General features: G+C 49.4%; 1 protein-coding gene across 9 annotated transcripts in view; it reads left to right on the top strand.

The window, feature by feature from the left end:
* Window positions 1–27,706, top strand: part of PRP4K (pre-mRNA processing factor kinase PRP4K) — a 160,665-nt gene that overhangs the window by 92,471 nt on the left and 40,488 nt on the right. For all 9 annotated transcript variants that reach the window (XR_010177780.1, XR_010177782.1, XR_010177783.1 and 6 more), the window contains one exon: window positions 4,972–5,176. Coding sequence is in view for 1 of the 9 variants with exons in the window: in XM_063923071.1 (XP_063779141.1) it covers window positions 4,972–5,176 (205 nt within the window). In the remaining 8 variants the exon portion in view is untranslated. The remainder of the gene's footprint in view (window positions 1–4,971; window positions 5,177–27,706) is intronic.

A 27,706-nucleotide genomic window follows, 5' to 3' on the forward strand; every position in this document is an offset into this window, starting at 1 on the left:
TATATATGCAGCTATAAGGGAAAACACTCTATAGGTGATATCCCTGTGATATATAGCGCTCTGGTGTGTGCTGGCATACTCTCCCTCTGTCTCCCCAAAGGGCTTTGTGGGGTCCTGTCCTCTGTCAGAGCATTCCCTGTGTGTGTGCTGTGTGTCGACATGTATGATGAGGATAATGATGTGGAGGCGGAGCAAATGCCTGTGAATGGGATGTCACCCCCTGCGGGGTCGACACCGGTGTGGATGGACTTATGGAAGGAATTACGTGACAGTGTCAACTCCTTACATAAAAGGTTTGACGACATAGGACAGCCGGCTACTCAGCTTGTGCCTGTCCAAGCGTCTCAAATGTCATCAGGGGCTCTAAAACGCCCGCTACCTCAGATGGCAGACACAGATGTTGACACGGATACCGACTCCAGTGTCGACGACGATGAGACTAGTGTACCTTCCAATAGGGCCACCCGTTACACGATTGAGGCAATGAAAAAAAATGTATTACACATTTCTGATAATACCCCAGGTACCACAAAAAAGGGTATTATGTTTGGTGAGAGAAAACTACCAGTAGTTTTTCCTGCATCTGAGGAATTGATATGAGGTGTGTGAGGAAGCGTGGACTTCCCCCGATAAGAAATTGATAATTTCTAAGCAGCGTACCCTTTTCCGCCAGAGGATAGGTCATGTTGGGAAATACCCCCTAGGGTAGAAAAAGCGGTTACACGCTTATTAAAAAAGGTGGCACTACCGTCACGGATACGGCCGCCCTAAAGGACCTGCTGATAGAAAGCAGAAAACTACCCTTAAAGCTATATACACACACACGGGCATTATATTGAGACCTGCTATTGCCTCGGCATGGATGTGCAGTGCGGCAGCTGCGTGGTCAGATTCCCTGTCGGATAATATTTATACTATAGATAGGGACAATATTTTGCTGAAAATAGAGCATATAAAAGACGCTGTCTTATACATGCGTGATGCACAGAGGGATATTTGCCGACTGGCATCACAAATAAGCGCTATGTAAAACCATTGCCGCCAGGCGGGGGTTATGGACTCGGCAATGGTCGGGCGATGCCGATTCAAAACGGCACACGGAAGTTTGCCCTATAAGAGGGTGGAACTGTTTGGGGATGGTCTTTCAGACCTCGTTTCCACAGCTACGGCTGGGAAATCAAAACTTTTGCCACAAGCTACCCCACAGCAAAAGAAAGCACTGTATTATCAGGTACAGTCCCTTCGGCCCCAAAAAAGTAGAGTACTAGAGGCTCATCTTTTCTGCCAAGAGGAAAAGGTAGAGGGAAAAAGCTGCAGCACACAGCTAGTTCCCAAGAGCAGAAGTCCTCCCCTGCATCCGGTAAGTCCACAGCATGACGCTGGGGCTGCTCAGGCGGACCCGGGTACGGTGGGGGCCCGTCTCAGAAATTTCAGCGCACAGTGGGCTCTCTCACAGGTGGATCCCTGGGTTCTTCAATCAGTATCTCAGGGGTACAGGCTGGAATTAGAGTCGTCTCCCCCCCGCCGTTTCCTAAAATCTGCCGTACCAGCAACTCCCTCTGCCAGGGAGGCAGTGTTGGTGGCTGTCCAAAAACTGTATTCACAGCAAGTGATTATCAAGGTACCCCTCCTTCAACAGGAAAGGGGTTACTATTCCACAATGTTTGTGGTACCGAAACCGGACGGTTCGGTGAGACCCATCTTAAATTTAAAATCCTTGAACACATATAACAAAAGATTCAAGTTCAAGATGGAATCGCTCAGGGCGATTACTGCGAACCTGGACGAGGGGGATTACAGGGTCTCTCTGGACATCAAGGATGCTTACCTACATGTCCCCATTTACCCTCCTCACCAGGAGTACCTCAGGGTTGTGGTACAGGACTGTCACTATCAGTTCCATACGCTGCCGTTTGGATTATCCACGGCACCGAGGGTCTTTACCAGGGTAATGACCGAAATGATGATATTCCTTCGCAAGAAGGGAGTTTTAGTTATCCCGTACTTGGACGATCTCCTGATAAGGGCAAGGTCCAAGGAGCAGTTGGTAGTGGGGGTAGCACTTTCTCGGGAAGTGCTGCAACAGCACGGCTGGATTCTCAATATTCCAAAGTCACAGCTGGTCCCGACGACACGTCTTCTGTTCCTGGGAATGATTCTGGAAACAGACCAGAAAAAAGTGTTTCTTCCAGTGGAAAAAGCCGAGGAGTTGTCATCTCTAGTCAGAAACCTCCTAAGACCGGGACAGGTGTCGGTACATCAATGCACACGAGTCCTGGGAAAAATGGTAGCTTCGTACGAAGAAATTCCATTCGGAAAGTTCCACGCAAGGATTTTCCAGTGGGACCTGTTGGACAAATGGTCCGGGTCCCATCTTCAGATACAGCAGCGGATAACCCGGTCGGCAAGAACCAGGGTGTCGCTGCGGTGGTGGCTGCAAAGGGCTCATCTACTAGAGGGCCGCAGATTCGGAATACAGGACTGGGTCCTGGTAAACACGGATGCCAGCCTTCGGGGCTGGGGTGCAGTCACACAGGGAGTAAAATTCCAAGGACTGTGGTCCAAACAGGAGATTTCACTTCACATAAATTTTCTGGAGCTAAGAGCCCTTTACAAGGCCGTAAGCCAAACAAGGCCCCTGCTTCAAAACCAGCCGTACTGATCCAATCAGACAACATCACGGCGCTCGCCCATGTAAACAGGCAGGGCGGCACAAGAAGCAGGAGGGCAATGGCAGAAGCCACAAGGATTCCCCGTTGGGCGGGAAATTCACGTGGTAGCACTGGCAGCAGTGTTCATTCCGGGAGTGGACAACTGGGAAGCAGACTTCCGCAGCAGACTCCACCCGGGAGAATAGGGACTTCATCCAGAAGTCTTCCAAATGCTGGTAAACCGTTGGGAAAGACCACAGGTGGACAGGCTGGCGTCCCGCCTCAATAAAAAGATATTGCGCCAGGTCAACGGAACCTCAGGCGATCGCTGTGGACGCTCTAGTGACACCGCGGGTGTACCAGTCGGTTTATGTGTTCCCTCCTCTCCCTCTCATACCCAAGGTACTGAGGATAATAAGAAAAAGAGTAAGAACTATACTCATTGTTCCGGATTGGCCAAGAAGGGCTTGGTACTCGGAACTTCAAGAAATGATCTCAGAGGACCCATGGCCTCTGCCACTCAGACAGGATCTGCTGCAGCAGGGGCCCTGTCTGTTCCAAGACTTACCGCGGCTGCGTTGACGGCATGGCGGTTGAACACCGGATCCTGAGTGAAAAAGGCATTCCGGAGGAAGTCATTCCTACCCTGATCAAAGCCAGGAAGGATGTCAGCCTGAAGTTCAGACGTTGTAAGGGAGTGCTGCATATTCAGCCCCTTTTTTGTGCCCCCAGTGGCACCTTGGTTTCTCAATGTGGTTTTGGAGTTCCTGGAATCACATTGGTTTGAGCCACTTAAAACCGTGGATTTGAAGTATCTCACATGGAAAGTGGTCATGTGTTGGCTCTGGCTTCGGCCAGGCATGTGTCAGAATTGGCGGCTTTGTCATGAAAAAGCCCTTACCTGATTTTCCATATGGATAGGGCAGAGTTGAGGACTCGTCCTCACCTTCTCCCGAAGGTGGTATCAGGTTTTCACTTGAACCAACCTATTGTGGTGCCTGCGGCTACTAGGGACTTGGAGGATTCTAAGTTACTGGACGTAGTCAGGGCCCTGAAAATTTATATTTCCAGGACGGCTGGAGTCAGGAAAACTGACTCGCTGTTTATCCTGGATGCACCCAACAAGCTGGGTGCTCCTACTTCTAAGCAGACTATAGCGCGCTGGATTTGTAGCACTATTCAGCTTGCGCATTCTGCGGTGGGACTACCGCAGCCTAAATCTGTAAAAGCCCATTCCACAAGGAAGGTGGGCTCATCTTGGGCGGCTGCCCGAGGGGTCTCGGCTTTACAACTTGGCCGAGCTGCTACTTGGTCAGGGGCAAACACGTTTGCAAAATTCTACAAATTTGATACCCTGGCTGAGCTGGACCTTGAGTTCTCTCATTCGGTGCTGCAGAGTCATCCGCACTCTCCCGCCCGTTTGGGAGCTTTGGTATAATCCCCATGGTCCTTATGGAGTCCCCAGCATCCACTAGGACGTCAGAGAAAATTAAGATTTTACTCACCGGTAAATCTATTTCTCGTAGTCCGTAGTGGATGCTGGGCGCCCATCCCAAGTGCGGATTGTCTGCTATACTTGTAAATAGTTATTGTTACAAAAATCGGGTTGTTATTGCGAACCATCTATTCAGAGGTTCCATTGTTATCATACTGTTAACCGGGGTTCCTATCACGAGTTATATGGTGTGATTGGTGTGGCTGGTATGAGTCTTACCCGGGATTCAAAATCTTTCCTTATTGTGTCAGCTCTTCCGGGCACAGTGTCCTTACTGAGGCTTGGAGGAGGGTCATAGGGGGAGGAGCCAGTGCACACCAGATAGTCCTAAAGCTTTCTTTAGATGTGCCCAGTCTCCTGCGGAGCCGTCTATTCCCCATGGTCCTTACGGAGTCCCCAGCATCCACTACGGACTACGAGAAATAGATTTACCGGTGAGTAAAATCTTATTTTTTTTTCAAGCGAAACCACTTGTGTGGCATTGTTTGAGGCTCTGTTCTTGTTCTGGAGTAAGAAGTTACCTTAACTGAAAATGGTTATCTGGTCAAGAACAGCTTAATAAAGCCTTACGTTTATGATTCAAGAGCCCCAGACTTCAAGTAGACTGAGGACTGAGTAGATACGCACTGCTGTTTCCTGATGTTTTCTACACCCTGGCTAGTCACATACCTTTCTACCTGTGTCTCTGCGTGTAATTATGTCTCTGCATGACTACATGATAACAGTCTAGAAGCACCATTGTCTCCTATGTGAATTTGGAGAAAATTATTTATTATGAAGTTAGTGTCATATTTCTTTCCTTTTGATTTCTGGGACTATCTTCAGAAGTACAAGTACTTAAATGAAGACAGCAATATGTCGGTGACCTCTGAGCCAAGCAGTCCCCAGAGTAGTGCACGGAGTCGGTCGGCTTCACCAGACGATATTCTCGAGCGGGTAGCAGCAGATGTTAAGGAATATGAGAGAGAGAATGTTGATACATTTGAGGCATCTGTAAAAGCCAAACACAACTTAATGGCACAGAATAATGGTAAGAGTGAATCAACTACTGAATGTAAACCTTCAGATCAATACATTTCTTTGCTTTCTCTTGTATCCTAGAGGATGCTGGGGTCCACATTGGTACCATGGGGTATAGACTGGTCCCTTGGGAGCCATGGGCACTTTAAGAGTTTAATAGTGTGGGCTGGCTCCTCCCTCTATGCCCCTCCTACCAAACTCCGTTTAGAAAATGGGCTCGGAGGAGCCGGTCACAACTAGAGGAGCTCCTAGGAGTTTTTCTAGTTTTCTTGTTTTTCTAAGAGTGTTCGGTACAGGGAGGCTGCTGGCAACAGCCTCCCTGCTTCGTGGGACTTAAGCAAGGAGTAGGAACCAACTTTAGAAGTTAATGGTTCTCTATCTCCGCTGACAGGACACTGAGCTCCTGAGGGTGCTGATCGCAAGCCCACGAGGTGACCGCCACCCCCTAACAGAGTCAGAAGATAGAAGAGGGGTGAGTATGACGCCGGCGGCCCGGGAAGCGGGTCGCCGTCAGGAATGACTTCACAAGGGTGGGAGCGCAGCTCTGACAGGCTGCGCTCCGGAAGGCTCAGCGGCACTTGGTGTACGGCGCTGTGAGGGGCGTCCTGGGCCAGCGCAACATACCTTACACTGGTCACATATGCTATCAAGGGCTAATCCCACTGTTAGCAGCACAAAACCTCAGGCCAGTATAATCTCTAAAGTGCGGGAAGGTGCGCCATTACAGGGGGCGGGGCTTCTCAGCGGATCCAGCACTCACCTGTGCCATTTTCTCACTGAAGAGACGCTGACAGGGAGCGCTGCCCTCCACATAACTCCAACATACCTCTGCGGTACCAGGGTGTTATAGACGGGGGGGAGTGTTATAATCACTGTTTAATCCTATTAAGGTTATTCAGTCAGCGCCAGACGTTTAGTGTATAACTGCCTACTGGGGCGCTGTGTGGCTGGCTCCATATGCTCTGTGACTCTGAAGGTGCTCTGGGGAAAACTGCCTGCATTTTCCTGTGTGTGTGTTTTATCTCTCATAAGCATGTCTATGAACTCTGAATCTTGTGCTGCAGTGTATTTTCTCCTGAAGAGTCTGTTCCATGTACTCAGGACTGCAATATACTGTTTCAGCCTTCTGAATCCGAACCCCCATGGGTGGAGTCTATTAGGCGAATGATATCCCAGATTTCATCTCTAATAGCTCAAAATGAGACTGAAACACAGGTTTTAAGAAAGTCTGTTGAGGTTTTGTTGTATTCAGCTCCCACTATCTTTTTTTTTTTTTTTTTAAATATATTTATTGGGTTTTTCAAGTATTACATTGACAACAAGCCCTTGTTAGAGGGCGAAAAAGGCATATAGGGTATCAAGTCCAAACAGCATAACAGTAAGTTTCATAGGTTATAAACATTTTCATACATTTTTGCTGGGTTATTTAGAACCATTCTACCCTGTTCCTTTACAATCATTTTCAATGCATACTTTATAATGTAAAGTGTTGAAAAAAGAAAGGGAGGGGGGCGGAGAGGGTTGGGTGGGGGGGGGGGGGGGTAAGGTGATGGGACCGTCCTGCTTATGTATACAACAACTTAGGGGATAGTGGTTACAATATATATAGTTCAAAGAACATCCATTTATTTGAGTAGGTACTCTGAGTTTTCTATGTGACCTCGGATCCTAACCCCTGGGACCCGCCTAGAAGAGGGGGGGGGGGGGGGGGGATTAATGATTTTGGTTCTTCATATTTGTGCTGGGGGTGGGCAGTCCAGAATTGTACACATATTTATTTGTTCAGGATCTGATTTGGATTCTATATAGGTTCCCCACTTTTTCCAAAATTGACTGCCTGTGTGGTGCGGTTCACCTAGCATTTCATATCTTTCATAGTACATATATCTTAACATTAGTGTGTCAATCTCTCTCAAGGTAGGGGTGTGGTGGGCTATCCATGAGTTAAGAATAACTTTCTTTGTCACTGTTACCAGCAGAGATAGGATTGGTATAAGTTGTTTCTTATCAGCTGGTAGGTTCCATTTGTCAAAGTTGGCAAAAAGTAGTGGCACTGGATCCAAGGTCACAGACAGCTGAAAGGTCATATTCACGTAGTGTACAAGTTTATTCCAGTATTTTTTAATTTTGCCACAGGACCACATGTTATGAATAATCGAAGCTGATAATGCCCCGCATTTCGGGCTGTTACCAGTCTCATCCTCAACATAGTGCGCTCGTTGGCTTTGTGATACATATGCCCTGTGTATTGTCTTTACGTGAACCTCCTGAAGGACCGATGCCCTTACTATGCGGAGTGTAGTTTCATAATATTTGACTAATTCATCGGCTGAAGATAGAGAGGGTATATCCCTTATCCATAGCCTTTGTAGTCCCTGGGGTATAGTATGTGGAGAGTGTGTTAGTGATAATGAATACAGGAGTTTAGGTTTATATTTATGTCTAATAAACTGAGTGATGAGTGGTTGTAGAGGGTCTCTGGAGGGTATTATGAGAGTGGACGCTGCCAGGGAATGGCATAGTGCTGAATCTGTGCTAAGGCGTACATACTATTTTGTGGAATGGAGAATTCTGAGGTTAAGCGTTTAAGGCAGGGGTGGGCAATTGTTTCAGCTGAGGGGCCACTTGACACTTTCTTGTCACTATCCGTGGGCCACGCATAAAATAGCAGCTCCCAGCTCCCCCCCCCCCCCCCCACACATGCCAAAAATATAGGGACGTGGCTTCGTGTGGAAGGGGCATGGCCAACAAATAATACAGATTCATATTAGGCTGCTCCATTATTCAAATTGCGCCACACAGTAGCGCCACTTACACACATTACACCAGGTAGAGCCCCTTTTACACACATTATGGCAGGTAGAGCCCCTTTTACACACATTATGGCAGGTAGAGCCCCTTTTACACACATTATGGCAGGTAGAGCTCCCTTATACACAGTATGGATGGTAGAGCCCCCTTTTACACATTACAGCAGGTACAGCCCCCTTTTACACATTACAGCAGGTACAGCCCCCTTTTACACATTACAGCAGGTAGAGCCCCCTTTTACACATTAACATTTTATTTGGGATAATCATTGTGCAGCAAGCAAATTATCCAGTGTCTTGTGGCCCCTGGGGAAAGGTGTGACACAGTGATAGAACTCGGGGGGTGACACAGTGACAGAACATGGGGGGGGGGGGTGACAGAGTGACAGAACACGGGGGGGGGGGGGGGGGTGACAGTGACAGAACACGGTGGGTGACACAGTGACAGGACACGGGGGGTGACACGGTGACAGAACACTGGGGTGACACGGTGACAGAACACGGGTGACACGGTGACATAACACGGTGGTGTGACGCAGTGACAGAACACAGGGGAGTGACAGAACACTGGGGTGACACGGTGACAGAACACGGTGGGGGTGACAGTGACAGAACACGGTGGGTGACACAGTGACAGGACACGGGGGTGACACGGTGACAGAACACTGGGGTGACACGGTGACAGAACACTGGGGTGACACGGTGACAGAACACGGTGGGGGTGACAAAGTGACAGAACACGGTGGTGTGACGCAGTGACAGAACACAGGGGAGTGACAGAACACTGGGGTGACATGGTGACAGAACACGGTGGGGGTGACACAGTGACAGAACACGGGGGGTGACACAGTGACAGAACACGGGGGGTGACACAGTGACAGAACACGGGGGGTGACACAGTGACAGAACACGGGGGGGTGACAGAGTGACAGAACACGGGGGGTGACAGTGACAGAACACTGGGGTGACAGTGACAGAACACTGGGGTGACACGGTGACAGAACACGGTGGGGGTGACACAGTGACAGAACACGGGGGTGACACGGTGACAGAACACTGGGGTGACACGGTGACAGAACACGGTGGGGGTGACACAGTGACAGAACACGGGGGTGACACGGTGACAGAACACTGGGGTGTGACAAAGTGACAGAACACAGGGGGGTGACAGAACACTGGGGTGACACGGTGACAGAACACGGTGGGGGTGACACAGTGACAGAACACGGGGGGTGACACGGTGACAGAACGCGGTGGGGGTGACACAGTGACATAACACGGGGGGTGTCACGGTGACAGAACACGGGGGGGTGACATGGTGACAGAACACTGGGGTGACAGTGACAGAACACGGTGGGAGTGACAGAACACGGGGGTGTGACACAGTGACAGAACACAGGGGGGTGACAGAACACTGGGGTGACACGGTGACAGAACACGGTGGGGGTGACACAGTGACAACACGGGGGGTGACACGGTGACAGAACACGGTGGGGGTGACACAGTGACAGAACACAGGGGGTGACACGGTGACAGAACACGGGGGGGTGACATGGTGACAGAACACGGGGGTGTTACGGTGACAGAACACGGTGGGGGTGACACAGTGACAGAACACAGGGGGTGTCACGGTGACAGAACACGGGGGGGTGACATATTGACAGAACACGGGGGGTGTCACGGTGACAGAACACTGGGGGGTGACATGGTGACAGAACACGGGAGGGGTTGGTACAGCGAGAGCTAAAGATCTCTACCCCCAACCTAAAAACAGTCTGACACCACTGCCCGTACACACAAATATACACACACTAACACACACACACACTTTATTTCTTTCACTCACTTTTTCCAGTAACTCACTGATCTGGCTGGCAGTGCAGGAAGGATTGATCTGTAGTAGTCTGCTTGTCCCTGTAGCCCCGCCCCCTGAGGTCCCGTGTAGCCACGCCCCTTCACCGGCCCGTGGCTCCGCCCCTTTTTCGGCTGAACACAGCCGTTGTCACTGGGGACTCTGGAGGCGCCGTGCAGCAGCAGCAGGGGAGACTGCATCGGCAGCTTGAAGGTACTGCAGAGCAATGACAAGCAGTCGGGCCGCTTGTCATTGCTCGCTGGTGGGAGGCAGTGGGCCGGGCAGGATCGGTTTGCGGGCCGCATCCGGCCCGCGGGCCGTATTTTGCCCACCCCTAGTTTAAGGGCTTTTACTTGGCCTCCCGGGTCAAAGACTTGAGATGCCATTCTGAGGCCTTTATGGATCAGTCTCTGGCATACCGGGTTTTCCAGCCCCGGCGTGAATGAAGGGTTGCCCCATAGTGGAAGCCAGTCCAGTCTATGTGGTGATCTGTCAATTTTTGCAGATACCGTATTCCAGGTCTCATATACATCTTTGAACAGGATATTAGTGCGTATATGTGTTGGTAACAACTGTCTTTTTGTTTGGATTAGAGCGCCCGGCGAGAATGGCGCAAATAGCGCGCAATCTAGGTCGTGATCTACATATGTATTGAGCTCCAAGGCCCAGTCCATAGCTATCCTCATCAGTAGTGCTCTCGAGTATAGTAATAGGTCAGGGAAACCAAGACCTCCCTCCTTTTTTGACCTCTTTAGCTTCCAAGATGCTATACGCGGTCTTTTGGATCTCCATATAAACCTGGAGCATAATCTGTCAAATTGTTTAATATCTTTCATGGTCAGTTTTATTGGTAGTAGCTGCATGGAATATGTTAATCTTGGCAATAGCACTGTTTTAATCACCTCAATTCTACCAAGTACTGATAAAGGTAGATCCTGCCATTTTTCCATTGTTTTTGCCATTTTTGCAAAGATCGGAGTGAAGTTTAGCTTATATAAATCCTCCAATCGTCTTGGTATCTGGATACCCAGGTATTTTACGTGAGAAGATACCACCCTGATGGTCTGTATTGCTGTACTAATTTGTAGGTTTGGGGAATGTTTTGAGAGAACCAATAATTCGGATTTACTGATATTTATTTTATACCCCGAAAATGCTCCAAATGTTGAGATTATGTCTAACGCAACAGGTATAGAATGTTCAGGGTGTGAGAAGAAAAGTAACATATCATCGGCGTACAAGGATACTCTGAGGTCAGTATTCCCAATTCGTATACCCGTATACCGAGGAGAGTGTCTTAGGGATATCGCTAGTGGTTCTAAAGCCAGTATAAACAGAAGGGGGGAGAGAGGGCAGCCTTGTCGGGTGCCCCTCTGTATCTGGAAAGGGGAGGATAGCAGGCCATTACATATAATTTGGGAGGATGGGCTAGAGTACAATGTTTTTAAAAAGGAGATAAATTTCTGCGGTATTGCAAAACGTTCCAGCACGTCATAAAGATGGTCCCAGTGCACCATGTCGAAAGCCTTCTCCGCGTCTAGAGAAAGGAGCGCTCTGGGTGTGTTCGACACGGCGCACTGGGAGTCGCAGACCGCCGCCAGCAGCCTCCTCACATTTGCCATCGGGTTTCTACCTGCCACAAATCCCGTTTGGTCTCTATGAATGAGGATGGGCAACGTGCGGCTCAATCTGGATGCTAAAATTTTGGTCAATATTTTATATTCAATATTTAGCAGTGATATGGGCCTATACGATCCTGGGTCAGTGCGATCTCTATCTGTTTTCAGTAGTACTCAAATATTGGCTGTGTTATAGTATAAGGGCATTTCGCCTGTGTCCAATATGTGGTTAAATACCTTAACCAAAATGTGGGTAACATGTGGAGCTAATAGTTTATAGAAATCCGTCGTGAAACCATCTGGGCCCGGCGCCTTCCCCCCCTTAAGCTGGGAGATGGCAATAGATACTTCATCATGAGTTATAGCGTCTAATAGTGTTTCTCCCAATTCAGAAGGCAGCTGTGGAACAGGCAAGTTCTCCCAAAAGGGGGACGTCTCTGGAGGGGCCGGTGGCGGGGCCGCATATAATTTGCCATAAAATTCCGACAATACTTCTGCTATCTGCGTGTCGGAAGAGGTTAAAGTTCCATCTTTCATTTTTAGGGGATATATTATAGAAGGTGTGCGTTGTCCATTTAATAAATTTGACAATAATTTGCTCGACTTGTTAGCGAATCTGTAGGATTTGCAGTTTTTAGTAAAGGTATAAGAGGCCTCCATTTTAATGAATATTCCCTCAAAGTGATTTTTAGCTGTAGGGTATGCTTCCCTAGTGATTGGGGATGGGGATAAAGAGTATTGTTGAAAGGAAGAAGTAAACGTCGCTTGAGCTGCTAAGTAATCTCGGAGTGCCTCCTTTTTTATGGCTGTGGAGCGAGAAATAATGGCTCCCCTGACCGTTGCCTTAAAGGCTTGCCAGAATAGCACTACATTGTTCTCTTTCGTCTCCATGTTATCTTGTAGGAAATTCTCCCACGTTCTAATCACCAAGTCCCGTAGAGTTTGTGAGGATTTGAGGGATGAGGGACAGCGCCAGCGATAGCAGTTCCCTTTATCGGGAAGCATTTTAATGTCCGCCCACACCACCGCGTGATCCGATATTACTATCGGCTCTATATTTACCTCAGAGGCTTGTGGAAGTAAGGCAGCGGACATCAAAATATAGTCTATTCTAGAAAAATTATTGGTAGCCGCTGAGAGGCAGGAGAAAGCGCTGTCAGTTGGGTGCAGCGCACGCCATGCATCTACTAATTGAAGCTCCTTCGCTACTTGTGGGACCCCAAATCGAGGCACTCTAATTTTGGTTCCACTAGTGTTCTGTCGGTCCAGCTGGGCCACAGAGATCAAATTCATGTCCCCACACGCAAACATGGGTATGTGTGTGTATGGAAGCAATAGTGTCACTAGTTTCTGCATGAAAGGTTTCGAGTATACATTGGGGGCATATATCGAGGCACATACAAACTTCATCTGGTCACATAGCAATTGACAAATTACATATCTGCCTGATGCGTCAGCCACAATATCAGAGATATCCATCTGAATGTCTGATCTCGCAATAATGGCCACTCCTCTGGCTTTAGAATTATATGAGGCAAACGCTAAAACCTTCCATCCTAGTATATTCAGCTTAAGCATTTCACTAGGAATAAGATGGGTTTCTTGTAAACAGACTACATCTAAGCGTCGCTTACGTAAGTACATTAACACACATTTTCTCTTTTTTGGCGAGTTGAAACCCCCTATGTTCCAGCTACCAATTTTTAACGACATTGATCCAAAGTATACATGGAGTGTATTTCATCATACTGTAACTTTTATACTTGTCCTCAAATCCTGGTCTAACGATCCACCTTAAAAGCTCAAGACAGCATATATATCGACTAGCATTATAGATAGCAGGACGGTCTGGAGGGGTCAAGGGCAGGGGTAAGGCTTGGGCCTGTGGTGTGGCCAACATGGGAGAAAAGAAATAAAAAACAAAAAATAATAAAATGCAACATATAACACATTTTAAACTTCCTAGCATTTTGAGTAACTCTCGGTTACCCAGAGTTATGGTTATGCAAGGCAGGTACTCCGGCCGCCGGGTTTCCACCCCATTAGAACATACATAGTGCCGGTACAGCACAAATTATAATTAACCTGGAAAAATGCGTCTTCTCCATGTCGTTTCGCTTTTACAGGCTCGCAACCTGAACCATGGTGTTGCGAAGGCATACCTTCATTTATATGAGCTTCTCACAACAGACTATTCATGTATTGCAGAGTTAATATCTATTGCTTAGAAGAGGAAGAGCCTTGTTCATCTATGAGACTATGGACATTCTCTCAATGTAGAGCGCTTATAGCAATCTTTCTACGGGAGATGGGTGTGTAACTATGATAGTGGTGTCTCTAATCTAGCAAATCTAGTCAGTAGGAGCAACAGAACTGATCTAAGAAACAGATAACTGCAGAAATATATAAATTTAAGTGCAATTAGAAATACCCGTAAGGGGAACAGTATGGACATACGCTTAGCGTGTATTTTCAGTCTATCTCTGCAGATCTTGGTGGTTTATGTCCTGCAGTAGCTCTCAAGAAGCGGACATCTCACAGTGGCTGCAACAGCATGCCCAATTCCATCTTAGTTTGTTTTTGGGAAATATGGAGATTAGAAGCTTCATTCACAATCAGACATTCTGGAGGCATAGGCGTCTGCCGTCGATTCCTCCACCAGGTAGGCCTCTGCGTCTTTCAGGGACATAAAGTCTTTGAAGGAGGAGCCATTGTATAGACGCAATCGCGCCGGGTAAAGGAGAGCGAATTTTCTGCTATCTTGTATAAGCTTGGAGCATATGGGTGCAAATTCCCTCCGCGCCTTTGAGAGCTCCGCCGAGTAATCTTGGAAGATTAATATCTTGTGCCCATCCCATGAAAGCTGACGCTGTCGGCGCGATGCTGTCCACAGTAACTCCTTGTGAAGAAAGTTCAGTGGTTTAAAGATTACTGCACGTGGTCTGGCTCCCTCTTGTGGTCGCATAGGGCCAAGCCTATGAGCCCTTTCTATAATAAGGTCAGAGCATCTATCTTTTACCAGCAGTAATTCTGGCAGAGTCAATTTAATAAAATCAAATAGGTCTTGACCTTTGACAGTCTCTGGCAAGCCTATAATCCTCAAATTCCCCCTGCGAGACCTATTCTCCAGGTCTTGGATTTTATTTTGCAGTATATGTATTTCCTTGGTGTTCTGAGATGTCGATTTTTTTAAGATTTGCCACATCTGTAAATGTCTCACCCAGTCTTTGTTCCACATTAAGGACTTTTTGTGTGAGATGGGATAGTTGTTTATTTATATCAGCCGTTTGCTCCTTTAACATGGGGGCTATGGCAGCCTGAATTGTAGCTATCATGTCTCTGTTCAGAGCTGTGCTGCACAGTACCTTTTTGGTAGTCCCTGCTGAGCGGGAGTCAGTGTCAGAGCGGTCTCCTTCCTCAGTCTCGTGGGTGCCGTCCTCTGCCGGGAGAGGCGATGGATCTCTCTGCCCTCGTCTGGAGACTGCGTCCAGCGCCATCTTGTTTTGGGAGGGTCCCCCCTGCTGTTTGTCTTTCGCTGCTCGCGATCTGGACATGACAGGGAAATACTTGTCCATGCAGCGGGATGCGGCACCAGCAGTCTCCCGTAGCTGGGATCTCTCTAGTGAGGCTTAATAGCCGTGGTTAATGGGGTGAGAGTGGCCGGCGGTCCGGAGCTCCGGTGACTAGCGGCCGCACATCGGAGACCGGAAGCGGAAGTCCGCTTAGCTCCCACTATCTTATCAAAAACCCCTATTATATACCCAAAGAAGCGTGCTCTTGTCCAGATAATGCAAGCTAACACGGATACCGACTCTGATACAGGGGACGGTGATGGGGCTATGCAAGGGGGAGATGCATCCCTTGCTAAGTGGGTGCAACTCATGATTGAGGCTATTAGGGACATTTTACACATTACTGATAAGGTACCTGAGCAGGTAGAGGAGGCTTACTTTACAGACAATAAGAAAACCTCCCTTACCTTCCCTGCTTCTAAGGAATTAAACGCATTGTTTGAAAAATCCTGGGAAAACCCGGAGAAAAAGTTTCAGATCCCAAAAAGGGTTCTCATTGCTTTTCCCTTCCCTAAAGAGGACAGGAAAAAGTGGGAAACCCCGCCTGTAGTAGACGCTTCTGTATCTAGGTTGTCTAAAAAGGTGGTTTTACCTGTCCCTGGGTCCACCGCTTTAAAAGAGCCGGCTGACCGCAAGATTGAGACTACGCTCAAATCACTATATACAGCTACTGGCGTAGCTTTAAGACCCACTATTGCTTGTGCATGGATTTCTAAAGCCATAGTAAAGTGGTCAAGCACATTACTAGAGGAATTAAATACTATGGATAGAAGTGACATTGAATTGTCTCCAGGTTTCATGGTGTAGGCCATGAAGGACCTTGGCCATCTTTATGCGAGGGCTTCTTCCATGGCTGTCTCGGCACGCAGGGGACTCTGGCTGCGCCAATGGTCTGCGGATGCAGAATCCAAGAAAAGTGTGGAGAACCTACCCTTCACAGGTCAGGCTCTATTTGGGGAAGCATTAGATGCGTGGATCTCCACAGCATCTACCGGGTAAGTCAACATTTCTTCCCTCTGCAACAACCGCCAACTAGGAAAATCTTATCCTACGTCTACACTGCAGTCCTTTCGGACCACGAAAGTTATAAAGTCCAAACCCCCTTCCACTTTCTTTAGAGGTGGTCGGGGGAAATCCAGAAAACCTGCACCAACAGGTTCCCAGGAACAGAAACCTGGTTCTGCTTCCTCAGAATCATCGGCATGACGGTGGACCTCTCAGCCTGGATATCAGGCAGGTGGTAGCAAGACTAAGAAATTTCAGTCACGTCTAGGCGTCGTCATGCCTGGACCCCTGGGTACAAGATATTGTTACCCAGGGGTACAGACTGGAGTTCAAGAACTGCCACCTCACAAATTCTTCAAATCAGGCTTATCAGCTTTGCTGACAGAAAGTGCTATCCTAGAGGAAGCCATTCAAAAATGGCTAAAGTCAAATGTCATTGTTCCAGTTCCACCTCCCCTAACGGGTGTAGTACTGGTGACCGGCGGTCTCCTGACCGCCGGTCAGCTTACCGACGCCGGGATCCCGGCGGGGAGGGGCGAGTGCAGCAAGCCCCTTGCGGGCTCGGTAGAGACCTGCGGTCGCCACGGGTTCTATTCCCACTCTATGGGTGTCGTGGACACCCACGAGTGGAAATAGTCCCTGTTGGTCGGCATGCCGACCATCGGGATAGTGAGCCGTCGGGCTCGTGGAGGAGGTCATGTGACTGTCGGTCAGCTGACCGGCGGTCACATGAATACCACCCCCCCTAACAAACAAGGGTTATTATTCAAACCTGTTTGTGGTGGAGGCCACGGCGGCGAGCGGGTAGGCAGCAGGATTCCGGAGCTCCCTGGACCATTAATCCTGCTCCAATCCTTGGGCCTTCCTACGGCTGAGTCCGGCTCCTGCTACCTTAAGTCTCTCTGGGGAGGCGGCGGGCCGGAGTACTCCTGCATGCGTCTCCAAGCCCGCGCCGCCCAGAGAGTAGACTTAGGCCGCCAGTGCATCCCCGGCCTAAATTTGCGGACCACCGCCGAGCTGCCGCGGGCGCGTACCCGCGGTGCAGACAGACACCACCAGTGGTTTAGGGTGAGTGGCGCCCCCCACTTGCACCCCTTGCTTACCAAAACTGGCTGCTCCTGGTGCCCGGGATTGCTGGGACTGAGTGAGGGGGAGTGAGGCTGTGGGCCCGGCGGCCATCTTGGAAGCAGCCTCCTGCACTAATCCCCGCTGCAATACACTGCTCTGTCTCTGAGGGGGCTGCAGGGCCAGTTGGATTGACACAGGGCACGCTGCCCTGCCTTTCATTGTCCAGCCAGTATTATAACATCTATCCTTGGGTCCCCCCTGGCCCCCCCTCCCCTCTTTCATCACTGGAGGTCTGGGGTCCTGGTGCATTGCAGACTCTGTGTGCTGCTTGAACCTTGATATTATGGTGAGGGGCGGTCAGAGCGCGGCTGCGGCTAAATTGGAGAAGTTTGCCCGCCAGCCTACTGCCCAGCCGACGCAGTCGTCTCCTAAACCCTCCCCTTCTACCCGACCCGTTCCCCCGGCCGGGGCCGATTCGGGGGCGGATATGCAGCCATCTACTCTTCCCATTCAACAGGTCCTGGAGGCCATTGCGGCTAGTGAACAACGCCTGTCGGATAAAATGGAGAAGGTGCAGTGTGACTTATCATTGTTACGCCAGGATGTCCAACGCGTCCGTGAGAGAGTGGGCGAAACCGAGACGCGGGTCTCCTATCTGGAGGACCTCAGCGGCCCTTTGCAGTGATCCGTATCCGCAGTCTGCCAGCAAGTTTCGACAATGCAAACTAAACTCCTGGATATGGAGGGTCGACTTCGTAGGAATAATGTGAGATTTGTGGGCCTGCCTGAGAAGGAAGAAGGGGCTCATCCTGAGGAATTCCTGGAGTCCTGGCTCAGAGGCGTATGGCGCTGACTCCTTTACACCCCAGTTTGCGGTGGAGCGGGCTCACAGGGTACCTTTCCGGCCTTTGCCCCCAGGTGCCCCACCACGAACATTTATTGCCAAATTTCTGCACTATAAAGACCGGGACTCTGTCTTGCGCTTGGGCCGTGCGAAGGGCCCACTACTTCGGAATGGTGTCCGGGTGTCGGCATTTCCGGATTTCGCAGCGGATGTCCAAAAAGACCGGGCTCAGTTCCTGCCCATCAAGCGGCGTCTTCGGGAATTGAATCTTCCCTATTCGATGCTGTTTCCCTCCAGGCTGCGTGTGGTGGCGGATGGGGAAACCAAATTCTTCAGCTCTCCCAGGGAGGCGGAGGCCTGGCTGGACAGATATGCTCTGGGTGTCCGTCAGCTGGCTCCGGACTGACATCCAGTTTCCTTCCTATATGGGCCTCAAGTATGCAAGTATATGTCCATTGAGCACCCTCTAGTTTAAGTGGTTCTGGACTTTGCTGCGTAGTGCTATATACGCATAAGTTTTGTATTTGGTTTTTTGGGTCTATATGCTAAGCATAGGGTTACCGTAGGCTTTCGGATCTTCAGGGTTGAGTTTTGTTTGGGATATGTGTATGCCGCAGTTCGGGGAGGTATACGGGGAGGGGGGTTGTTGTGGGGACGCAGTTGTTTTTTTTTGTAGGTTTTTTTTTTTTTTCTTTAGTTTGTTTTCTATATCATTGTATACCGAACTGTGAGGTGGTGACGTGTTATTTTGCTGGGCTTGGCTCGCGCCCCGGGGCCTGCGGACGGTACGGTTCAGGGGATAGAGTTCTCTATGGGCATGTAGACGCCCGGACAATTTTGATACTGGGGCCTCCTCTCCGCCCTGCGGGGTTTATGAGTGCTGTGTCCCTGATGGTACTCTGGACGACATGTCTGCTTTGAAAATTTTGGCTTGGAATGTCTGGGGCATTAATAATAAAGTGAAGCGATCCCTGGTACTTAAACTGATTAAGAAATATGGCCTGGATATTGTTTGCCTGAGTGAAACTCATTTAGAGGGGAATAGATTGCTGTCGCTTCGCAGGCCTTGGGTGGGCTGGGCGTATCATTCCTCTCACTCCTCCTCTTCTCGGGGGGGTGTCGGTCATGATAAAGAGAACTGTCTAGTTTGAATTGATCACGGTAAATACGGACCCCTATAGCAGGTTTGTGTTTCTGGAATGCAAATTGAACTCCCGTAATTTTTTCCTTCTGTCTGTATATGTTCCTCTGCCATTTTCGTATGATGTCTTGCAGAAAGCGGTCTCATTTATTGCCTCTTCCCCTGTTATTTGTGTGGGAGACTTTAATAATGTGCTTGATGTCTCTCTGGATAGATGGAGGTCTTCACAGGCTTTAGGGGCGGGGGGTGACCAGTCTACACCTAAATCTAAATTTGCAGATTTTTTGGATAGCGTGCAGTGGGTAGACATTTGGAGGACTAGGCACCCTACGCTTAGGCAGTTCTCATGTTTCTCCAGCACGTATGGTTCATTTTCCATAATTGACTTGGCCCTGGTCTCGCCCAAACTCTTACCTAGTATAAAGGATGTTCATTATGAGGACCATTCGCCCCTGATGTTATCTGTGCTGGCGGGGACAGTCCTATTGGAAGTTACATCCGTCCTGGTTGGCTCAGCTGGGCGACTGCCTGGATTTGCCGTCCAGGTGGGAGGGTTTTTTTGCGGATAATGTGGGCTCGGCCCCGGCTCCGATCGTATGGGATTCATTTAAAGCTTATTTCTCTGACGTCCTAGTGGATGCTGGGACTCCGTAAGGACCATGGGGAATAGCGGCTCCGCAGGAGACAGGGCACAAAATAAAAGCTTAAGGATCAGGTGGTGTGCACTGGCTCCTCCCCCTATGACCCTCCTCCAAGCCCCAGTTAGATTTTTGTGCCCGGCCGAGAAGGGTGCAATCTAGGTGGCTCTCCTGAGCTGCTTAGAATAAAAGTTTAGTTTAGGTTTTTTTATTTTCAGTGAGTCCTGCTGGCAACAGGCTCACTGCATCGTGGGACTAAGGGGAGAAGAAACGGACTCACCTGAGTGCAGAGTGGATCGGGTTTCTTAGGCTACCGGACATTAGCTCCAGAGGGACGATCACAGGTTCAGCCTGGATTGGTCACCGGAGCCGCGCCGCCGTCCCCCTTACAGAGCCAGAAGAGACGAAGAGGTCCGGTGAAATCGGCGGCAGAAGACATCCTGTCTTCAGACTAAGGTAGCGCACAGCACCGCAGCTGTGCGCCATTGCTCTCAGCACACTTCACACTCCGGTCACTGAGGGTGCAGGGCGCTGGGGGGGAGCGCCCTGAGACGCAATATAACAGTATACACCTTAGGTGGCAAAAAGAATACATCACATATAGCTCCTGGGCTATATGGATGTATTTTAACCCCTGCCATTTTTACACAAAAAAGCGGGAGATAAGGACGTCGTGAAGGGGCGGAGCCTATCTCCTCAGCACACAAGCGCCATTTTCCCTCACAGCTCCGCTGGAAGGACGGCTCCCTGACTCTCCCCTGCAGTCCTGCTTCAGAATCAGGGTAAAAAAGAGAAGGGGGGGCATTTTTGGCAGCAAATAACGATAATAACAGCAGCTATAAGGGAATAACACTTATATAAGGTTATCCCTGTATATATATATATATATATATATATATATATATAGCGCTGGGTGTGTGCTGGCAGACTCTCCCTCTGTCTCTCCAAAGGGCTAAGTGGGGTCCTGTCCTCTATCAGAGCATTCCCGGTGTGTGTGCTGTGTGTCGGTACGCGTGTGTCGACATGTATGAGGAGGGAAATGATGTGGAGGCGGAGCAGTTGCCTGTGTTGGTGATGTCACCCCCTAGGGAGTCGACACCTGACTGGATGATTGTATTTAAACAATTAAGTGATAATGTCAGCAATTTGCAAAAAACTGTTGACGACATGAGACAGCCGGCAAATCAATTAGTGCCTGTCCAGGCGTCTCAGACACCGTCAGGGGCGCTAAAACGCCCGTTACCTCAGTGGGTCGACACAGACCCTGACACAGATACTGAGTCTAGTGTCGACGGTGACGAGACAAACGTAATGTCCAGTAGGGCCACACGTTACATGATCACGGCAATGAAAGAGGCATTGAACCTTTCTGACACTACAAGTACCACAAAGAAGGGTATTATGTGGGGTGTGAAAAAACTACCAATAGTTTTTCCTGAGTCAGAGGAAATAAATGAGGTGTGTGATAAAGCGTGGGTTTCCCCCGATAAAAAACAGCTAATTTCTAAAAAATTATTAGCATTATATCCCTTCCCGCCAGAGGTTAGGGCGCGTTGGGAAACACCCCCTAGGGTAGATAAGGCGCTCACACGTTTATCTAAACAAGTAGCGTTACCGTCTCCTGATACGGCCACCCTCAAAGAACCAGCTGATAGAAGGCTGGAAAATATCCTAAAAAGTATATACACACATACTGGTGTTATACTGCGACCAGCAATCGCCTCAGCCTGGATGTGCAGTGCTGGAGTCGCATGGTCGGATTCCCTGACTGAGAATATTGATACCCTGGATAGGGACAATATTTTGTTAACTATAGAACATTTAAAGGATGCATTACTATATATGCGTGATGCACAGAGGGATATTTGCACCCTGGCATCAAGAGTAAGTGCTATGTCCATCTCTGCCAGAAGAGCGTTATGGACGCGACAGTGGTCAGGGGATGCGGATTCCAAACGGCACATGGAAGTATTGCCGTATAAAGGGGAGGAGTTATTTGGGGCTGGTCTATCGGACCTGGTGGCCACGGCAACGGCTGGAAAATCCACCTTTTTACCCCAGGTCACTTCACATCAGCAGAAAAAGACACCGTCTTTTCAAACTCAGTCCTTTCGTTCCCATAAGTACAAGCGAGCAAAAGGCCACTCCTTTCTGCCCCGGGGCAGAGGAAGAGGAAAAAGACTGCACCATGCAGCCGCTTCCCAGGAGCAGAAGCCCTCCCCTGCTTCTGCCAAGTCTTCAGCATGACGCTGGGGCTTTACAAGCAGACTCAGATATGGTGGGGGCCCGTCTCAAGAATTTCAACGCGCAGTGGGCTCACTCGCAAGTGGATCCCTGGATTCTACAGGTAGTATCGCAGGGGTACAAACTGGATTTCGAGGCGTTTCCCCCTCGTCGGTTCCTGAAGTCTGCTTTACCAAAGTCTCCCTCCGACAGGGAGGCAGTTTTGGAAGCCATTCACAAGCTGTATTCCCAGCAGGTGATAATCAAGGTACCCCTTCTGCAACAAGGAAAGGGGTATTATTCCACGCTGTTTGTGGTACCGAAGCCGGATGGCTCGGTGAGACCAATTTTAAATCTGAAATCCTTGAACACTTACATAAAAAGGTTCAAATTCAAGATGGAGTCACTCAGAGCAGTGATAGCGAACCTTGAAGAAGGGGACTATATGGTGTCTCTGGACATCAAAGATGCTTATCTCCACGTCCCAATATACCCTTCTCACCAAGGGTACCTCAGGTTTGTAGTACAAAACTGTCATTATCAGTTTCAGACGCTGCCGTTTGGATTGTCCACGGCACCTCGGGTCTTTACCAAGGTAATGGCCGAAATGATGATTCTTCTACGAAGAAAAGGCATTTTAATTATCCCTTACTTGGACGATCTCCTGATAAGGGCAAGATCCAGGGAACAGTTAGAAGTCGGAGTAGCACTATCTCAGGTAGTGTTACGTCAGCACGGGTGGATTCTAAATATTCCAAAATCGCAGCTGATTCCAACGACACGTCTACTGTTCCTAGGAATGATTCTGGACACAGTCCAGAAGAAGGTGTTTCTCCCGGAGGAGAAGGCCAGGGAGTTATCCGAGCTAGTCAGGAACCTCCTAAAACCAGGCCAGGTCTCAGTGCATCAGTGCACGAGGGTCCTGGGAAAAATGGTGGCTTCTTACGAAGCGATTCCATTCGGAAGATTCCATGCAAGAACGTTTCAGTGGGATCTACTGGACAAATTGTCCGGATCGCATCTGCAGATGCATCAGCGGATAACCCTGTCGCCAAGGACAAGGGTGTCTCTCCTGTGGTGGCTGCAGAGTGCTCATCTACTAGAGGGCCGCAGATTTGGCATTCAGGATTGGATCCTGGTAACCACGGATGCCAACCTGAGAGGCTGGGGAGCAGTCACACAGGGAAGGAATTTCCAGGGCTTGTGGTCAAGCATGGAAACATCTCTTCATATAAACATTCTGGAACTAAGGGCCATTTACAATGCCCTAAGTCAAGCAAAACCCCTGCTTCAAAACCAGCCGGTACTGATCCAGTCAGACAACATCACGGCGGTCGCCCATGTAAACAGACAGGGCGGCACGAGAAGCAGGATGGCGATGGCAGAAGCTACAAGGATTCTCAGATGGGCAGAGAATCATGTGTTAGCACTGACGGCAGTGTTCATTCCGGGAGTGGACAACTGGGAAGCAGACTTCCTCAGCAGGCACGACCTCCACCCGGGAGAATGGGGACTTCATCCAGAAGTCTTCCAAATGCTGGTCAACCGGTGGGAAAAACCACAGGTAGACATGATGGCGTCCCGCCTCAACAAGAAGTTGAAAAGATATTGCGCCCGGTCAAGAGACCCTCAGGCGATAGCGGTGGACGCTCTAGTGACACCATGGGTGTACCAGTCGGTTTATGTGTTTCCTCCTCTACCTCTCATACCCAAGGTACTGAGAATAATAAGAAGGCGAGGAGTGAAAACCATACTCGTGGTTCCGGATTGGCCAAGAAGGACTTGGTACCCGGAACTTCAAGAGATGCTCACGGACGAACCGTGGCCTCTACCTCTAAGAAAGGACCTGCTACTGCAGGGACCCTGTCTGTTCCAAGACTTACCGCGGCTGCGTTTGACGGCATGGCGGTTGAACACCGGATCCTGAAGGAAAAGGGTATTCCGGAGGAAGTCATCCCTACCCTGATCAAAGCCAGGAAGGATGTCACCGCAAGACATTATCACCGCGCTTGGTGTGAGGCCATGAAGGCTCCGAGGGAGGAATTTCACCTGGGTCGATTCCTGCACTTCCTGCAAGCAGGGGTGACGTTGGGCCTCAAATTGGGGTCCATAAAGGTCCAGATTTCGGCTCTGTCGATTTTCTTCCAAAAAGAACTGGCTTCACTGCCTGAAGTTCAGACTTTTGTCAAAGGAGTACTGCATATTCAGCCTCCTTTTGTGCCCCCAGTGGCACCTTGGGATCTCAATGTGGTTTTGGCATTCCTGAAATCACATTGGTTCGAACCACTTAAGACTGTGGATTTAAAATATCTCACGTGGAAAGTGGTCATGCTGTTGGCCCTGGCGTCGGCCAGGCGGGTTTCAGAATTGGCGGCTTTGTCTTGTAAAAGCCATTATCTGATTTTCCATATGGATAGGGCAGAATTGAGGACTCGTCCTCAGTTTCTCCCAAAGGTGGTCTCAGCTTTTCACTTGAACCAACCTATTGTGGTGCCTGCGGCTACTAGGGACTTGGAGGATTCCAAGTTGCTGGACGTAGTCAGGGCCCTAAAAATTTATATTTCCAGGACGGCTGGAGTCAGAAAGACTGACTCGCTGTTTATCCTGTATGCACCCACCAAGCTGGGTGCTCCTGCTTCTAAGCAGTCTGTTGCGCGCTGGATTTGTAGCAGTATTCAGCTGGCGCATTCTGCGGTAGGCTTACCGCAGCCTAAATCTGTAAAAGCCCATTCCACACGGAAGGTGGGCTCATCTTGGGCGGCTGCCCGAGGGGTCTCGGCTTTACAACTTTGCCGAGCAGCTACTTGGTCGGGGGCAAACACGTTTGCAAAATTCTACAAATTTGATACCCTGGCTGAGGAGGACCTGGAATTCTCTCATTCGGTGCTGCAGAGTCATCCGCACTCTCCCGCCCGTTTGGGAGCTTTGGTATAATCCCCATGGTCCTTACGGAGTCCCCAGCATCCACTAGGACGTCAGAGAAAATAAGAATTTACTCACCGGTAATTCTATTTCTCGTAGTCCGTAGTGGATGCTGGGCGCCCATCCCAAGTGCGGATTGTCTGCAATACCTGTACATAGTTATTGTTACAAAAATCGGGTTTTGTTGTGAGCCATCTCTTCAGAGGCTCCATTTGTTATCCTACTGTTAACCGGGGTTCCTATCACGTGTTATATGGTGTGATTGGTGTGGCTGGTATGAGTCTTACCCGGGATTCAAAAATCCTTCCTTATTGTGTCAGCTCTTCCGGGCACAGTTCCTAACTGAGGCTTGGAGGAGGGTCATAGGGGGAGGAGCCAGTGCACACCAGATGGTCCTAAATCTTTCTATAGAGTGCCCAGTCTCCTGCGGAGCCCGTCTATTCCCCATGGTCCTTACGGAGTCCCCAGCATCCACTACGGACTACGAGAAATAGAATTACCGGTGAGTAAATTCTTATTTTTTCAGGCCATGAAGATCTGGCTAGCATTGAGGGGTCTGCTCGGGTATGTTGGTATGGACCCGTATACTCCCCTCTGGCACTCTGCTTCGTTTTCTGAGCTGGAGTCTCTGGAGGGTGGGGCGGTGTGGGCACCGTACTCAATAGTTTCCATTTCCCAGCTGTATAGCGATGGCACGATGAAGTCGTTCCAGCTACTGAAGGAGGAGTTTGGTCTTCCCAACTCCTACTTCTTTAGATATCTACAACTCCGACACGCCTTGCAGTCACAGTGCGGGAATTCTCCCCCGGTGCTCCTCCCCTTCCCCATAAAGACCTTTTTACAGACACTGGGTCAAGTTAGGGTGATCTCCTTCACCTACTCGTACCTTCTTAAAACAATTCACGCGGACCCGCTTTCGAGCCTTCGTGAGCGCTGGGAGGATGATGTGGGTCCCATAGACGTGGGGGACTGGGAGGTAGCGCTGGGGAACCCGAGTGCGGTCACTAAATCATTACAGTTTCAACAAGTACAGCTCTATATTCTACACAGATCATATATGACGCCGATGAGGCTGGCCTGATTTGGGGCTGGTAGTGTTGCTGTCTGTCTCAAGTGCGGGGCCGCTGGAGGATCCTTCTGGCACCTTGTGTGGGATTGTCCATATGTGCAGGTGTTTTGGGCTGGGGTCGGGTCGATTCTGGAACACACGGGGATACCAGGAAGCATGCTGACCCCGAGACTATGTATTCTGGGAGTGGGAGGGTTTGACTCCGGGTCTAGGTGGGAGGGTATGTACTCTTGTAACATCTGCGCCCTTGCTAAGGTGTGTATTGCACGGACGTGGCTGGCTCCACAGTCCCCTACAGTATCTGCATTCAGGGCTCTGGTGAACGACATCCTACTGAAGGACCGCTATATATACCTGAAAAACAATGCCCTCTCTAAATACGAGAAAATATGGTCCCCCTGGATCAATTCTATATATACCTCCCCTGCTCTTAAGCTATAGGATGTAGTGAGCCCTGGAGGCGGTGCGTTCCTTGGGTCTTACGGTATCGAGTTGAGTCCTTTTATCTCACTATATTGTACTGTTCATATATTGCCGATGCACATCATCTCTCATAATTGTGCTAATTCAAGAATGTCTATTTTAAGTTAGTAGTTTAGTGTTTTCTTTGCTGTTTTTGTTTTGTTGTTGTTGTTTTATTTTTGAGTATAGCAGGCCATATTTGGGCCTACTAGGTAGGTTGTAAATTAAAATAATTCGGGGGAAAAATTTAAAATGATATGTATGTGGATTATGATTTGTTGCAGACATCAGTAAATATGTGTATTGTGGGCTGGTTAGCGATGGAAATGGTATGTTAATAATTCTGAATATATATGCTTGCTGCCTGGGGAGGAAAAGGGATCAGAATGATATATAATATCAACTGTGTTTTCTCTAACGTCCTAGTGGATGCTGGGGACTCCGTAAGGACCATGGGGATAGACGGGCTCCGCAGGAGACATGGGCACTTTAAGAAAGAATTTAGGTTCTGGTGTGCACTGGCTCCTCCCTCTATGCCCCTTCTCCAGACCTCAGTTTGATACTGTGCCCAGACGAGCTGGGTGCTTTTCAGTGAGCTCTCCTGAGTTTGTTGAGAGAAAGTATTTTGTTAGGTTTTTTATTTTCAGGGAGCTCTGCTGGCAACAGACTCCCTGCATCGTGGGACTGAGGGGAGAGAAGCAGCCCTACTCTCTGAAGCTAGGTCCTGCTTCTTAGGCTACTGGACACCATCAGCTCCAGATGGATCGTACGCAGGATCTCACCCTCGCCGTCCGATCCCAGAGCCGCGCCGCCGTCCCCCTCGCAGAGCCGGAAGACAGAAGTCGGGTGAGTCTGAGAAGCAAAGAAGACTTCACAGGCGGCAGAAGACTCCGTTCTTCACTGAGGTAAGGCACAGCACTGCAGCTGTGCGCCATTGCTCCCACACACCTCACATACTCCGGTCACTGTAAGGGCGCAGGGGGTGGGGGGGGGGGCGCCCTGGGCAGCATTTGGGACCTCTTTTGGCAAAAGTTAAACATATATACAGGTGGGCACTGTATATATGTATAAGCCCCCGCCAAAAATTGCATATTTAAGCGGGACAGAAGCCCGCCGCCGAGGGGGCGGGGCTTCTTCCTCAGCACTCACCAGCGCCATTTTTTCTCCACAGCTCCGCTGAGAGGAAGCTCCCCAAGCTCTCCCCTGCAGATACACGGTAGAAGAGGGTAAAAAGAGAGGAAGGGCACATAATTAGGCGCAAAAGACAATATATAATCAGCAGCTACTGGGTTAACATTAAGTTACTGTGTTATTC

Source organism: Pseudophryne corroboree, chromosome 5, assembly GCF_028390025.1.
Source record: "Pseudophryne corroboree isolate aPseCor3 chromosome 5, aPseCor3.hap2, whole genome shotgun sequence".
Classification (NCBI taxonomy): domain Eukaryota; kingdom Metazoa; phylum Chordata; class Amphibia; order Anura; family Myobatrachidae; genus Pseudophryne; species Pseudophryne corroboree.